Here is a 14,865-nt window from a genome sequence, read left to right as displayed (position 1 = left end):
CCCGAGAGGTCAGGTCCAGCGGGCCTGCCCAACCACCAGCCTCCCCGCAACCAGCACTTTAGGGCTGCCCCAGGCCAGGCCGCGCATTGCCCACCTGGCCTTATTTTATTCCCACACAGTTTCTGCGATCACCACTGTTGCATGTAGAGGAGAAACCAAACCTAAGGATAATGAACTAATTGGCCAAATGTATAGCTATGTTCAGTCTGAAGAACTTTGGATTCAGTGTTCTTTCCAAACCCAGTAGAAGGCATACTTCATGAAGGCCAAGAATTTAACAGCTAGACCTTCGATGCCATGAGCAGTGTCTGGTCGTGGTCCACAGTAGTAGCTCAGTAAATATTTGGTGAAAACGCCTCTCACAGCTTGGGGTGTGTGTGTGTGTGTGTGTTGGGAGGGGTGTGGGTTCCCTAAATTCTAGCTTATATTCTTGCCTGTACCACGACCTGAGACCCCATGGTGCTGCATGATGACAGTACATATTTGTACCCCACATGCTTCAAAAACTGGTCACATGGTGACTTTTAAAAGGTGCTCTGTGAGCCTGTCCATCACCCTTGGCAGCCACTGGCATGAGGGCAACTTCAGTTGAGGGCCCATAATAAAGACTTCAAAAGCAGAATTTTTAAATCTTTATTCAGCCAATTCTCTCAGGCCCCAGGCCCTGATGATGACTGTCACCCCCACCCCCTTCCCCACAGGAGGCATGCAGCTGAGGCCACGAAATATATCATACATTCGCACACATCATCAAAAATAACTGAGGGAAAGACCCTCGCTTTGATTGGCAAAGAAGGCACAGACCTGACCAGTGCCCACACTCACACAGACCCTGGCCTAGGGACATCCTCCTTGGAGGAGGCACTGAGGCACTGTTGCTGCAACATGAGCCAACATTCCCTGACCCCAGTGTGTGTGAGGAGTCAGAAGCCACTGTAGAGGGAAACCTAGACTCTTCCCCCACGCCTGCCTTATCTTGAACACCCGCCCTTGGCTCCGACTGTCCTGACACCCCATCCGAGACCCAAAACATATGACCTTTCCCCATAGAGGAGGGCCCTTATCCCTGCAAACATGACCCTATTCTGTTTGTGGGGTCTCCCAAGATTCTGGTATCTGAGACACGAATTAAGGAGACTTAATTCTGCTCTATCCCTGCTGCAAGCCTGGAGCAGCTTCCTGGGGCAACCCTGGCCCACCATGAGCCACTACACGAAGGGCAGAAGGGTGCAGAGCCATGCTCTGCTACACCTACGGGTGGACACAGGGGGCCAGCTCCTTTGCTGTCTCTGGGCTCATTCCCCCAGTAAGAGACGACCTCCATGCACACTCATTCTTCAGGCCACATGGGCCCTGTCACACTCACACGGCACGCCCTCGGCGCTGCCTACTCTCCTCCTTTCCCCCGGGGGTACAAGAGGTCACCCCAGGGGGCAGGCGTGCAGGGCCTCCTGGATCTTCTGACGGCAATAGGAGTACTTTTGCAGGATCTGGCGGAGGTGTTCCTCTTCCTCCCGCTGCAGGATGCGCAGGAAGTTGTGTAGCTCAGGCAGGCTGAAGGCATGCCACTGCAGGGGGAGAGGAGGGAAACAGGCTGCAACAGGCATGGCCAAACCAGCAGGCCCTGCCAGCGAAGAGCAGCAGTGACGTCACACAGCTAGGATGGGGCTTTCTAATGTTAGGTTCTTGCCTGAATGGCCCGTGCTAGGATTCTTGACAATAGTCTGTATAGAAGATGGGCCCCATAAAGTGGGGCAGTCACCTCGAAGACAGGCAACCAAACCAGATGTTCCCGTTACCTGTGGACAGGTTATGCCCACACTCTGAGTTTAACACTACTCCACAGACCCAATACTTTGAAGTCAGAAAGCTTCTAGGTAAAAAGTCATAATGGTTGAACGGGAGCCTGCCTGACAGTGTGGGCCCATCTGTGTGCTTTGATCTGGCTTAGAATCACCATACTATCAGATGGATTCCTGCATCTCCTGAGGAATTTCCACAACAGAAAAGAGTAGACCACCAAGACAATTCTGGGCATCTTGGGACAGGCCCATGACCTTGGCTTGAGTGGCCTGGAAGGCTTCACTGTAGCTACAAGATTCACATACTCCTGAAGAGGCTTTGCAGGGCTTTTTCTCCAGCCCTATTCCTCCTTCCAACTTTACTGCAGCTGTGACCCACTAGCCTTACCCAGTAACAACCAAGAAGCAAAAGAGGGCGTGTACTCACATTCACCTCCCCAGAGTCATTCTCCTTGAGGACAAAGCTTAGGGCCTTCTCGCTAGGCCCTGCAAGGAGCCGCAGCCGCAGGGGCTGCTCATCATCCGACAGCTTCCGGAGGTACACTGAGGGCCAGGCAGGGAGAAGAAAGTATTTGATTAGAGTCAGGCCCAGCCCACTTAGCTCCTTACACATGGAGCATGCATATATACCCTCATACGTGGTGGGGTGGGAAGCCCACCTTGGCCATGGCGTTCAGCCCGCTCAAAGAGGGCAAACTTGCGGGCGTCATCCACCACCAAGAATTTGCGAAGTAGGGCCTCAATGACCTCACGTGCCCGCGTGCGTGACAACACATGCAGGTGCTTGACAGCATCCTTGGGCAGGTAGAAGGAGGTACGGCGCCTCACAGCAGTGCCCCGCCCTGGGCCCCGCCTTGCATCCTGCAAGGAGGGTGGCTTCTTGCTGGAGGGCACTGAGACAGGGCGCACCAGCTTCAGTTGAACCTTGATGAAGCCTGTGTAGGAGCCATCCTTGTTCTGAAGAGGAGAAACCAAACCATGACTACGTTCCAGGTAAGATGGAACAGATTTGGACACCGCTAGTCCACTTGGGGCTAGGCTAGGTGTAAATAAATCACTGCTTAGGCCCACCTAAGAATACCTCAGCTGTAGCCTCTCCCCACACCCCTTTCCCCAGGCTGTCAACTCACCAGGCTCATGAAGAGGTTGCTGTTGATCTGGCTATTGTACTCCTTGATCTTCTGTTCAACCTCAGCCTGAGAAAGGTTAGGTGTCTCCCACTCCACAGGTTCGTCCTGAAAGATGGGCCAGCATGGACATAGGGTCCTAAAAGAACCCATCCCACTGCAATGCATGTCACAGACGGGGAGGTGAGTTTGGGTGGGCCAATTTGAAAAACAGCCTCTGGGGCAGCCTTTGGGAACTGCCTACAAAGCTTGAGTCCTGATGAAAAGAACCCACCATTGCTCCTGGTTTTGCATGCAATGGATGGGCACAGCAAAGGCAGAGTCATCTGGCTTCTTTATGCTGCCTACATGGGGCCTCCTCAGCACTGGGTGAAGCCCTAAAGATACCTTAAAACCAAAACAACTGAAGATACAAGGCCAGGGGCCAGGAAAAGATGTGGGATTCTTATTGACAGTAAAAGCACCTTTCAACTGCACATCCTGATTCCAGCACCCTAGTTAGGTGGGGTCAGGGGTGTCCTGGAGAAGGGGGACCACTCTGCCAGTCTGCCCCGGCAAAGGGCCATGACCACAGGGTAAGAGGTGTGGCACTGGTGCACACCAGGAGCCCAGCCAGCTATGGGTATGAGGGTAAGGGCAACCTCTACAATGTTAACACCCTCTGGTGAGGGATTTGGGGCCAGCCCTGTATGTCTCACACGTAGGGAGGAAACCACTGTGACATGCCATTTGATCTTGACCCAAGCTGTACAAAAGGCAGCTTCAGGCCAGGCTCCAATCTGCCTCCTGGTAGAGCCGGTCCCACAAGTGCCAAGCAGGTAGGATTCTGCACTTCCTCCCTCCTATCTGGAGGTTTAGCCCAAAGATTTTTTGCTCTACCACTCAGCCCATCCCCCGCTCCTCCAGGGGCTGGATTCTTGTCGGAAGGGTGGAGTATGGACCAGGGCAGCTGAGGCTCTGAATTAACATTTTTCTGTCAAACTCCCTGGTTCCATTGCATCAGCCTTACTTCCTGTTGACGTCAGGCCCTGGTTGGAATGGGAGTGTCACAGACACAGCTGAGATCACTGCTGACCAACGCTTTGTCCCAGGGGAATTCTTACCAGCTGGTCCCCTGCAGAATAATCTGTGTCCAGCCCTGAGCCCAGAAGAGGCAGGCTTCTCCCTGATTGCTGCCTTGGAGCCCCTAAGCTTAAACAATCTGATGGGGATGAATAAGGAGGACAGATGAGAGGGTAGGGTGCTCTTCACCTAGACAGCTTTTTAGCAGTATGCTCTTTACCTAGAACCTGCTAGTAAGTATGTGGCACTGAAGACTGAGGTTGGGGCCTCACAGGGAAAAGGTATTGGGGGAGGTGTGGGAACTGAAGCCTATTTGCTCCCCCAAGTTTCAAAAAAATCTCCTGGAGGAGAGCACTAAGAAGTGAAAACTCCAGCAGAAATCTTTCTGGCGGCAGGGAGGAACCCTCCAAGAGTAGTAAAGAACAAATGTGTGGGCCCTGGGAAATGGGAGATCTGGCAGGTAAAATGAAGGCTGGGGCCTGGGAATAAGGGGTGGTTGTGTTGGAAGGAGTGACCCGATAGGAAGGAGGACCAGGATGGGAGTGCTACGGGGCAGGAGGAAAATTGAACAAACTCTAGTACCAGGGCAAGAAGGAAGAGAATTCTGTTTACAGAACGGTGGGCACAGAGATGGCACCAACTTATTTCCCTTCCTTGGATGGTTCTGAGCTCCAGCCTGAGGATGAGAACACTTGCTTCTTCCTCATCCCTTCCCTGGTCACCCAGGAGCCCTGGACTGGGGTGCAGTCATTTATGTTCCAGTCTCTTCCCCTCTCCAGGTGAACCTCCCTTGTGGTTTTTGTTGTTGTTTTTCTTTTTTATTCTTTTTTTTTTTTTTTGCCTCCCTTAGTATCTTTACTCATAAAACAAGGGGCTGGACTGGAGGCACTGCACTGTCCTGCCAGGATTCTAAAAGAAAAAAAAAAAGTTTTTTTCTGGAGGATTCCAACAGCCATCCCAGAGGTGTGCACAGCAGGACCATGGAATTTCCCTTCTCCTGAACTATAGTGACCCACCCTCCACTCTGCCACTGTCCATAGTGACTGATGGTTTTTATTTTACATACAATTGGGGACTCCCCTTCAATTGGTTAGTGTCTTGTGGTTTTCTCACTATTCCACAATGGAAAATGGCTCAAGCCTGAGGGACAGATAGTCCCAGGGATCCACACTCAAACCTTGCACCTAACTCTGGGCTGAACTTTTGAGTAAAATTTAATCTAAAGACTATAAAATTTTCATCTAAAGAATCACCCACGGGGCGCCTGGGTGGCTCAGTCATTAAGCGTCTGCCTTCGGCTCAGGTCATGGTCCCAGGGTCCTGGGATCGAGCCCGCATCGGGCTCCCTGCTCAGCGGGAAGCCTGCTTCTCCCTCTCCTGCTCCCCCTGCTTGTGTTCCCTCTCTCGCTGTGTCTCTCTCTCATATAAATAAATAAAATCTTTAAAAAAAAATAAAGAATCACCCACAAGTCCCTTTCCGTGGCTCATGTAAGGAATTCTGTCCCATTGCTGCAAGGTATTCTGAGCTTCACGGTCCCCCATCTCTCTTTCCTGATGCTCTGTCCAGGGTGCTCCCCTGAGGTGTACCAGCTCCAGAATAGTTACCTGAGCTTGGTGGTCACACTCATGGCACACAGCACAGAGGTGTCTGATAATGGGGACACCTAGGAGACTCAGAGAGGAACAGCTGCTCCAGCACCTCATCTTACAGTCCTGGATTAGTAACCCCTATCTCTCTTGACCCCTCCTCCGGGCTTTGTACAATCTAGCCTGCCTCACCTCCTGTGGATAAAATGCTCCTGTTTGCTTACAGTCCAGAACTAGGCTTCCTTCCCATCTATTCCTAAATACCCTTTCTACAGGTCCACACCGATTTTACTCTATGTGCTGCCGAAGCGACCACTACAGCCAGGTCCACTCCAGAACCCTCCACATTCCAGAAGCCGGCGGCAGACCAGGACTGGTAAGAAGCGGGGACTCAGCTGGCTCCGTCCAGGAGTGCATATGGAGGGGCCCGAACCTTCCTCCTAAACACACTTCCCAGTTCCCAGCGAGGACACCTCCCTTTCCACTTCCTTCCACCACCCCCACCCCCACCCCCGTCCCCCCAGAGAGGAGGTGGGAGCGTCCGAACGCGGAAATCGAGGTGCTCGTCCAGACTGCGCAGTCGGCTTTAGTCATAGGTGGATAATGCCCGTCCCGGGTCTACCCCAAGCCACGTAGCTGCTTCTCCTGGTTCAACCGGTCTGTGACAGAGACAACAAGGCCTCGACCCCCGGCACCGAGGCGCTGAGAGCCCCGCACACGGTTCCGCGGGCTGGCCCCGGGCGGGTATGGAATCCCCACTGACGGACGAGCGGGACTGCCCACAAACTCGAGCCGGCAACTTAGCGGCAAGGGGCAGGATCCCAGCGACTGTCACCGGCCCGCCGCCCAAAATCCCGGCCCCCACCTGGTCCCGACGCGGCCTGCGCGCCAGTGAGGTACGCGCCGTGAAGTACTGCTCGAGCTCCGAGTCTGAGTCCTCCTGGCTGCAGTAGCCACTGCTTGTTGTGCTGCTCCAGGTCATCTCGAAAGAAGGCGTCCCCGCATCCGCCTCGCCCATCGCCGCGCCCGCCCGCCAGCTCCCGGAGTCCGGTGTGCCCGTAGGATCCAACCACCGCCCCAGGCGTGTGTGCGCCTGCGCGCGTGCGCCGGGATCGGAGTTCGCGCGGCAACCGTTAACACTGAAACGTAGACAGCCAGGATCTGGCTCCCGTCTCATTGGGGAGGAACTTCGAAGGGCGGTTCATACACGCCACTCCTCCAGGAATGACCTCATAGCCCAGGCAGCTCAGCTCGGCTCCGCCTCGCAGACCCCACCTCTCTCGGGGAACAAGTCGGAGCGTGTGCGCATGTGCACCAGCGTGGCTGCAAGACCGGATGCGGATGCGGGAAGGTGCGGAAATTGCGCGGGGGCGGAGCCTGGGCGATTCCGGGCAGTCCGCGCGGAGTCAGCATCCCCGGCACCCGTTCGAGCCCGCGCGCAGAATTAGGCTCTCTCTGTCGCGGGAAACCCGCTGTTAGAACGCTCATTGCGCGTAACGCCGGGCAGCCCTAAGCAACTCCTGCAATGTGGCCGGCTGGTCTGCGCGCCTTTTCCGTACGCTCCCCCCTGCCCCGCGCTCACCACGTTCGTGTCCAGCTCCAGCGCAGGTTCCCAGCCCAGGTCCCGGGGCCCGCAGCAGTCCAGGCAGACAAGCGCGCGGCAACGGTAGTGGCATGTGAACTTGCAATCTGCAGAGAGGCCTGGCCGTGAGGCGGAGGAGCCCCAGCTCCAGTTCAGAGAAGCATTCCGGGCATGGAAGAGAACCCAGGGGATGAAGGCCCTTGCCCGCCAGGCTCTGCATGACCGGCCTTATCTTAAGGTCTCGTTACCCCCCGCTGCTGCACAGCTTCTAGTGTTGATCCCCCGACGTCTGGAAACTGTCGGGAGGGCCTCAGGCGGTTAGGAATCCAGGCCTGTTGAACTGCTGGATCCCTAGCACCGAGCGCAGAACTTCCCCCTTCCGCATTGTCAACGCCCCCCTCCTCCAGTCTCCGCGCATTTACTTGAAGGGCAAAAAACCAAAAGCCTTTAACCTTTGTTCCCCTCCAGCTGTCATCTGTCTCTGCATCCCTCGCACCAAAACTTAATCAACATTCTTCTACATACAATCTAATTCCTCACCTTCACTCTCCCCTTTACCCATTCCAGTCAGGCTTGCCCCTCCCTCCAGGAAGCTGGTTAGGGTCCTCAGCAACCTGCGCACGGTCCAATGCCAGGTCCCTTCTCCATCCTCACCCCCTCAGCATCGTTTGATGCTTACTCCCCTTGGTTTCCAGAGCTCCCCACTACCCTGGTTTTCCTCCCGTTCCCTGCAGCTCCTGCTAAGTTCCTTTGGTTCTGTCTCAACTCCCAGATCTAATGGACAGAGTGTCTGAGGCTCAGTCCTGATCACTGCCCTGCTCTATGTACTCACCTATCCCAGATCCAAGGCTTCCATCGCTGACCTCCCTCCCCAGATCAAAGCCCATGTCAACCCAGTGTGGCCAAAGCAATTCTTCTTTCACCTCCCCGCTCCCCTCACCAGAGCTCCTCATCTCAGCAAAAATCGCTACTCTCCCAGTTCGAGGTAAAAAAAAAAAAAAAAAAAATCCCAAATCACTCTTGATTCCTCTCTTCTATTTGCTTCTCACACACACCCAAATTGTCCTGTATTTCATCTCTATGTCCCTTTATTTCTTCTTGGGAACACTGCAGTGTCCCAGCCCTTCTCATGGTTGGTAGTCTGTCACAACCCTGGTGTTCAGGACAGACTCTTGTACTGGATGAGAGGGTCTCCATGCCTACACAGGCCTGGGACACCTTCTCTAAATCCCTAAATGGGCCAGAGCAGTTATTTTCAACTGCTCTCAATTCCAGGTTGTCTACTGGAATGATTTTTTTTTTCTTCCAGTTACTGATACACTCCCAGTAATTGATTCAACACGTCTGAAGTCCAGGCATAGGGGTTTGGAGAGCTGTAAAATCCCAACTGATTCTAGCTGGTGTATATAGCCCCTGGGGCAGCAACCTCTGCTTGCTGGTGATTCCTGGGAAGGCAGGACCACCACTGGTGTGTGGCTGTGTTTCATGTTTTAGCACCTGGTTGGCTGGGCCTGCAATAGGTATTTGCTCAACAAAACTCCCGCTTGCAGAGGGCCCACCCAAGGTACTTTTCCTCTGCCCCCCTCCCATAGGAGGGGAAAACTCCCCTCATCCCAGAGATTCTGGAGGGGGACACAGTGAATGAATCTTTGGGAAGGGGTGGGCCTGGGAACAGGGACTTCTAGAGATTGGTCGAAACAAAGCCTTTCTCAAGAAGAGCCAAGAAACTTCAAAAGATAAAAAGCTTGAAATCAGCACGTTATTCATAGTTATTCATAGGCAGCCGCCTCTGCGCAACTGTGCCCCTGATGCAGGTGGAATAGGACAAGGATATACACCATCTATCTGCCTGCACTCTCGTACACGATGGGGCAAAGGTAATGGACCTGGCCCGCGGGAACCGACCCTGCCGACCGACCCCCTCCTTTGCGACTTGACACGCAGCGAGGGCGCTGCCTCTTGGCCGCCCGTTTCGCTCTCGCCAGCGTGCGGGGCTGCTACTCACGCGCGCACTGCAGGCCCTTGCGCACGACGCCCCAGATGAACTCGCCGCAGAGGTCGCACCACGTGTGCGTGGCGGGCCCCGCGGGCTGGAAGTGGTGGCCGCGGCCCGCGACCAGCTGCCGTGCCGGATTGCGCGCGGTGCCGGGCGCGATGCGCAGCGCGTTTGCGCGCTCCAGCCGGGTGCGGCTCGGGCCGGAGCGCCGCGCGGGTTCCAGTTCCCTCAGTTCAATGAGCTCAGGTTCCGTGGACATGGCCGGGTCGGGCCCGGACTCCCGCGGGCTCTGGGCGCGAGCGAGCGCGGGGCGGGCGGGGCCGCGGGGCGGGCCGCGATGCGGCACCGCCCCCGGGATCCGGGCAGGGCGGCGGGAGAGAGCCGGGGCGAGCAGCGCAATGGAAACCTGGGCGCCCGGGCTATGTGGGCCCGCAGGCGGAGTAGGGTGGCGAGGGCGTGGGGTGGGGGGAGCTCTCGCAGAATCCCGGCCCTCCCTTTCCTTTTCTCCTGCATCCCGGGAGCACCCCTCCTGCTGACGACGACGACCACAGCGAAGGGCCACTCGGAGACAGGCTGTTTCTAGAGGCCAGCTTTACTGTGCTAGAGGAACAGGGTCCCCACATCCGGCCCTTGTCTTTGCCCCCGCCCAGGCCTCCTGCTCCAGCTTGCTGAGGCAGCGCCCTCAGCCTACCCGCTGTGTAGGGCAGGAAGCGGGGAGCGCTTTGCTGGGGAAGATGGGTCAGCAGCTCACTGTGCTCACCACCTGGGAGGCCGGGGCTCTGGCAGAACCTCAAGCTGAGATCCTGAGGTTCAAGGGCACACTCTGGGTGGGTTGTACAGCATGGGTGGTTGGCCCTCACAGCTGCAGCCTTCACTTGGCTCTGTCACCTTGGGCTGCCAGGACACAAGCCTTTCCATGCTTCTCCCAGTGCTTGACTTGGCACTCCCTGCAGGCAGGCGGGCTGGTGAGCACGCAGTGCTTGCGGGGGGGTATGGAAGTGGGGCTTAGGGGTCCAGGGTCCTAGGATACCCTCACCTGCAGCAATACCATTCATTCCGGCACCGTGAGCAGCGTTTGGAGGCCTCTGCCCTGCAGAAGGCACAGCGGGGCCGCTCTGGAGTTACTGCCTCTAGGACGTCCAGCCTGTAGGTCTCAGCCCATCTAGGAAAGGGGTCAGGAGAGCCTGGCTGGGCCTGGCCGGTGGGGGCACAAGAGCACCCCTGCCTGTGTCCATGCCTTCTGCATCCCTCCCACCCCTTCTGCCCACTCAGCAGGCTTCACCTTCTTGCCTGCAGCCGCAGGTCCTGCTCTGAGGGGCTGAATATGTGCCTCAGCTGGTGCTTGGCAATCGCCTGCCATTTGCCTCTGTTGTCTCTCTCTAGCCGCTCCCAGATTTCTGGGATCTGAGGGAGAAAAGTGGAAAGCGCCAGAGAGGAGCTGGCAAAGTGCGCAGTGGTCCTGAGCAACTGACTTCCTAGTACCTACCTGCTCCAACACCAGGTCTTTCTTAGGGGGCTGCGTTTCAGTCAGGGCCAGGTGGGCCAGGAAACCCTGCAGGTCTGCTAGGCTGGGCAGCTGGTCGAGCAGTGTGTCTGTGAGGAAGGCCCGAAGCTGCAAGGGAGTCCAGGGAAGGCCAGCGTCAAGTGGTGCTGACCAGAGGAGGCTTGCGCTGGGCTGGGCTGGGCTGAGGTGCCTGTGGGGACCACGTCCCACTAGCTGCTGCAACACCTGAGGTTCGGAGTCTAGAAAGAGGACTGGGGCTGAGGTAGGGGGGCAGTGATAAACAGCAGGGCTGGGCTGGGGTGGGAGGGGGTGGCGCTGGTGCAGGACGAGTTCCCCACCTTAAGTAGTTGTCCCTTGGCAAAGCTGGTGAGGCAGTAGCGGGCCCGGGCTTCAGGGCTTAGTAGCAGGTTGTACAGAGCGATCCACACCTGCCCATCCAGCTTGCTCAGCTTTTGCCGCTCTGAGGGGGCCACTGTCTGCCAACGGCCACCCTCAAATTGCTGCGCCTTGCCTGCAGAGAGGAGCCAGCACACTAGGGGCAGGTGTGCGCACTCTTGCAGTCAGCCCACTGCAGCTGCATGGGCTGGGGTACTGCCCGGGTGCAGGACTTGCCCAGGCTGGGGTGCTGCTTGCTCCAGAGCACAGGGAGTCCTTAGTAGCGGACACAAAGGCTTTCCCTGATGCAGAGCCCAGGTCCAAGCCCATCTCGCGTGAGGCATCCTGGGACCCTCTATGAGCTAGCAGGCAGAGTTTGTCCGTCAGCGTGCAAGCTGCCTGTCCCAATCAATGCTGGAGAATGTCTGGGAAGCAGTGAGCTGGGGCTTGGGCAGGTGGGGGAAGACCTTACCTCCTTCCTGCCGGCTCCAGGGACTGTGTTCCAGCAGTTCCACCAGGAGGCAGGGCAAGTTGTGGGTACTGAGCATGCGGTTCAAGGTGCTCAAGGAAAGGCTAGGGGTGGTGGAGGAGAGAAGTGAGCAGAGGCTACAGGCCCGGGATCCCAGTCCTCCACTGTGGGTCCCAGGCCTGGCAGGACTGCCCACCTGTCCACACAGTCTGTGATGTAGCGCAGCACCGAGAGGGCCTTCAATGCGATCTCAAACTCCATCAGCTCTGCCTGCTTCTGCAGCTCCTGGGGAGGGGGGGCACATGGTGCTCAAGCTGGGCCACCCCCTGCCTGCTCAGGCCTCAAGAGAGCCTGGTCTACCCATTGGCACCCCCAGGGAGCCTCAGCCTACCTGTATGGGGGTGCTGTACTGGGACTCCTCCTCAGGAGGGCCACCACAGCCACTCCGGGCCACCAACAGAGTCAGTTTTCGGTGGCAGTAGTCTACCAGGTCCAAGACAGTGTCCTCTGCTGACTCACACACCTCCTGAGAGGCAGGCAGAGGGGAAACATTCTGTCTCTGATGCTCTCCCCACACAGCCACAACCCCCCTTCCCTGTCAGGCCCTAGCTTGGGGCAACGGCTGGTGGGCAGGGCTGATGCCTCACCTTGTGGAAGAACACTGTTTCCAGAAGGTTGACGATGGAGGCCTCATGGTGTACCTGTCAGATAAAGAGAACAGGGCCCAGAGCTGCTGAAGGAAGGATGGGATTACCAGCTCTCTTCTCAAATCCAGAGCCCTCTAAAGGCACGGGCCGGGTGTGAGCAGGGGCCCAGCTCACCACCATGTATATGGGAAAAGTGTTCTGGGGCTTGAAGTCCTCCAGCCTGCACAGCACAGGGAACACCTTCTGCTTCCACATCTCCACTGCGATCAGCTCCTCCACCAGCGTTGGGATCTTTGAGGGGGAGGGGAAAGGACAGGGATGAAGTAGGCCTACATTGGCCTGGCAACCTGTCCATCCCTGGCTCAGCCCTGTCTGACTCTCCTCAAACTCCCCTGGGCCCCTAGGTTCTCTCCATAGGCACCTTCCCAATCTCTCTCCTGCACCTTAGACCTTCATTTCTAGTTGCCCTCAATATCTCTGTGGGGACATTCCCCATGCTTCCTGTAACTGGCTCTTGCTTTGTCCTTAGGCTGCCTTGCTCCCCCCTACATCTACGCCCTTCTCCCCTCTGTCCCCATCCAGGTGTTCCTCTCAGGCTAGCTCTCGTGCTCATGCCCTCCCTCTTGTCCCTGTCATCTGGTCTTCCAAGGTTCTCATATGCCTTGACCTCATTACTCCTCAGGGCCCTGCACAATTTCCTAGTCCTCTCCCACCCTCCAGTAGGGGGCTCCACCGTTTCTTTGCAAAGGGACCCTTTTGTCAAGTGGTATCTCAGGTCATTTATTTGAGCCACCTCCTGGCTCATGTTCCAGCCGGGCTGATCTCTGGTTTCTTACTCCTCTCTCAAGTTAGGAAGGCTGCCTCCTTCCATGCCAAAGTCCCACCCCCACTTCAGTGAGGCCCCCTCTGGCCTGACAGTCTATTCAAGGATGTTTTTAGAACGTGGGCCCTCCCCCCACAGCCTAGGCTGTTGAATGATCCATGACTATCTCCCAAATCAACCCACGCTTCACACTTGGCCTGGTGTGCCAGGGTCCTGTCCAAAAGGGGTGAAAAATCAAATGTGTAGCACACTCCTCTCTTTTCCCTTGGGGAAGACAAGTGTACCACCCAGAGGGAAGTGAAGGCACCCAAGGTGCTCCTTAGAGGGAGAGTGGTGGGGTGGGAGGTGGTGGGAAGGCAGGAACTCTGCCTGTGACCCCGGCATACCTTCCCATGGGTGACCAGCAGCTCCTGGATGGGCTCCCCCTGGCTGGCTGTAGCATCAAGGATAGCCTGCATGTTCAGCTTCTCCAAGTTCTCATGCTGCTGGTTCCACCTGCCCCAGGGAGTGGAGGTGTATGTGCATTCGGGTGCTCATGTGTGCAGCAGGAGTGGGGTGCGGGCTGGGTCCTATTGAAGCCTAACCTGATCCTGAGCGGCCAGAGGGGGCTCAGGGCCATATACCCCCTAACTCGGAGAGCTTTGTCTCCTCACCTGGGGGCTCCTCCACACTGGGCACCCTCTCCCCCATGTCAGGCCCGTACTCCTCCATTCAAGGACTCTGACCCTTGGACCCAGCTGCCTCACCCTCCGGAGCCCATCTCGCGCGGCGGGAAGCTGCGCAGCCCCCGCACCAGCTCGTCAGCCTCCCCCGGCAGCAGCAGCTCCAGGTCGCCCATGTTGTGGCCGCAGACAGAGCGGGAAGGCGGGGCTCAGCTGACCCCGAACAGCAGCCGGCGCTGAGGTGGGGGTGCTGAAACTCTCGGGGACGAAGGTCTCCCGCGGGGGTCCAGGTCTTGGACACGGCCGTTGCTGAGCAGTTGGGGCGCGTGGGTCCTCGCCGTCATGGAAACGGTTAGCTCGGCGCCTGCGCACTTGCGGCCCGCACAGGCTCCGGCCCCGCCCCCGCCGCCTTGCTTTCCCGGCGGCGGGTAGCAAACGCTCTTTGGACTCCCAGAACTTTCTCCCTCACCTCCGACTGCGGCTCAAGGATCTGTCCTGAGTGCCAGTCGGACGTCAAGTCGACCCGCACGGGGACAGGGCCACCCTGCCCCCACCAGCTCTTCCAGCAGCGGCTTCACCTCGGCCGTACGGACGCTCCTCTCCGTGGCTTCCTCGCCCTGGTGTCTCGCGCCCGGCTCCACCTGTTGGCTCAACAACGGCCCCCACCCCGCCCCAAGTAATGCGCAGGACTCCTTCTTTCTAGCCTAACAGGCTGCCATCACGTCTCATGAGGTAACTGCTGTAGTCTTTTCCTGGGTGACTCTATGGCTGCTTCTAGCCCTCGAAATAGTATGTCCAAAAGCAGCTTACCAGGAACTCTGCAGTATCAGGCTCTTACCCCCTCAGTACCTTGGGACTTCATTTCTTGCCCCCTCCCCATTGCCTCCTATGTTCCAGCCCCGTGGGCCTCTCTTGGGATCTTCATGCATCCTAAAGCTGTTTTTGTTTCAGGGCTTCTGCACCTGTTCCCTCTGCCTGGAATACTCTTCTTCCTTCAAGCCTCAGTTCAGGTCACCTCAGCGAGGCCTTCCTTGCCCATTTAATCCAGAACAGCCCCAACTCCCACCCCAGGTCATCATCAGCTTCCTGATTGTTTTTCTGGCTATTTCAATTAATAATTGGCGGGCACATTTACTTGTCCATAATCAGTCCTGCCCACCAGATGGCGCACGAGGGCACCAGGACCACGGCTATTTCACGGCCAGTTCTCTGGTGGCTGGATCAGAGGC

General features: G+C 57.0%; 2 protein-coding genes across 8 annotated transcripts; both read right to left on the bottom strand.

Annotated features, from left to right (window-relative positions):
* Nucleotides 1-619: 619 nt before the first annotated feature.
* Nucleotides 620-9,454, bottom strand: RASSF1 (Ras association domain family member 1). 4 transcript variants are annotated; one of them, XM_045862293.3, is made up of 6 exons: nt 9,166-9,454; nt 7,161-7,267; nt 2,933-3,037; nt 2,462-2,759; nt 2,230-2,345; nt 620-1,568 (listed from the first exon to the last, which is right to left on the bottom strand). In XM_045862293.3, exons 1-6 carry the CDS (start codon nt 9,413-9,415, stop codon nt 1,422-1,424), a joined length of 1,023 nt encoding a protein of 340 aa, XP_045718249.1. In that variant the 5' UTR covers nt 9,416-9,454; the 3' UTR covers nt 620-1,421. The 4 variants fall into 4 exon arrangements, with proteins under 4 accessions (XP_045718249.1, XP_064451696.1, XP_045718252.1 ...); XM_064595626.1 differs by lacking the exon at nt 9,166-9,454 and adding an exon at nt 6,444-6,717 and having other exon boundaries at nt 7,161-7,261; XM_045862296.3 differs by lacking the exon at nt 7,161-7,267 and having other exon boundaries at nt 9,166-9,344.
* ZMYND10 (zinc finger MYND-type containing 10) lies at nt 7,161-14,725 on the bottom strand. 4 transcript variants are annotated; one of them, XR_010412920.1, is made up of 13 exons: nt 13,721-14,725; nt 13,361-13,469; nt 12,326-12,442; nt 12,152-12,205; nt 11,896-12,030; nt 11,701-11,789; nt 11,508-11,608; nt 10,999-11,171; nt 10,643-10,768; nt 10,439-10,560; nt 10,193-10,318; nt 9,917-10,103; nt 7,161-7,267 (listed from the first exon to the last, which is right to left on the bottom strand). XR_010412920.1 is itself a non-coding variant. In XM_045862287.3 (12 exons), the coding sequence occupies exons 1-12, from the start codon at nt 13,810-13,812 to the stop codon at nt 10,028-10,030; spliced, it is 1,320 nt and encodes a 439-aa protein (XP_045718243.1). In that variant the 5' UTR covers nt 13,813-14,725; the 3' UTR covers nt 9,593-10,027. The 4 variants fall into 4 exon arrangements, 3 of the variants coding, with proteins under 3 accessions (XP_045718243.1, XP_064451689.1, XP_045718244.1); XM_045862287.3 differs by lacking the exon at nt 7,161-7,267 and having other exon boundaries at nt 9,593-10,103; XM_064595619.1 differs by lacking the exons at nt 7,161-7,267; nt 10,999-11,171 and having other exon boundaries at nt 9,593-10,103; nt 10,643-10,899.
* Nucleotides 14,726-14,865: the final 140 nt, after the last annotated feature.

Source organism: Mirounga angustirostris, unplaced genomic scaffold (assembly GCF_029215605.1).
Source record: "Mirounga angustirostris isolate CCGP_5_RB_7025 unplaced genomic scaffold, mMirAng1.0.hap1 SCAF_1, whole genome shotgun sequence".
In the NCBI taxonomy this organism is placed as follows: Eukaryota; Metazoa; Chordata; class Mammalia; order Carnivora; family Phocidae; genus Mirounga; species Mirounga angustirostris.
The sequence above is the reverse complement of the archived record's forward strand: the minus strand, read 5'-3'. Positions and strand labels throughout refer to the sequence as shown.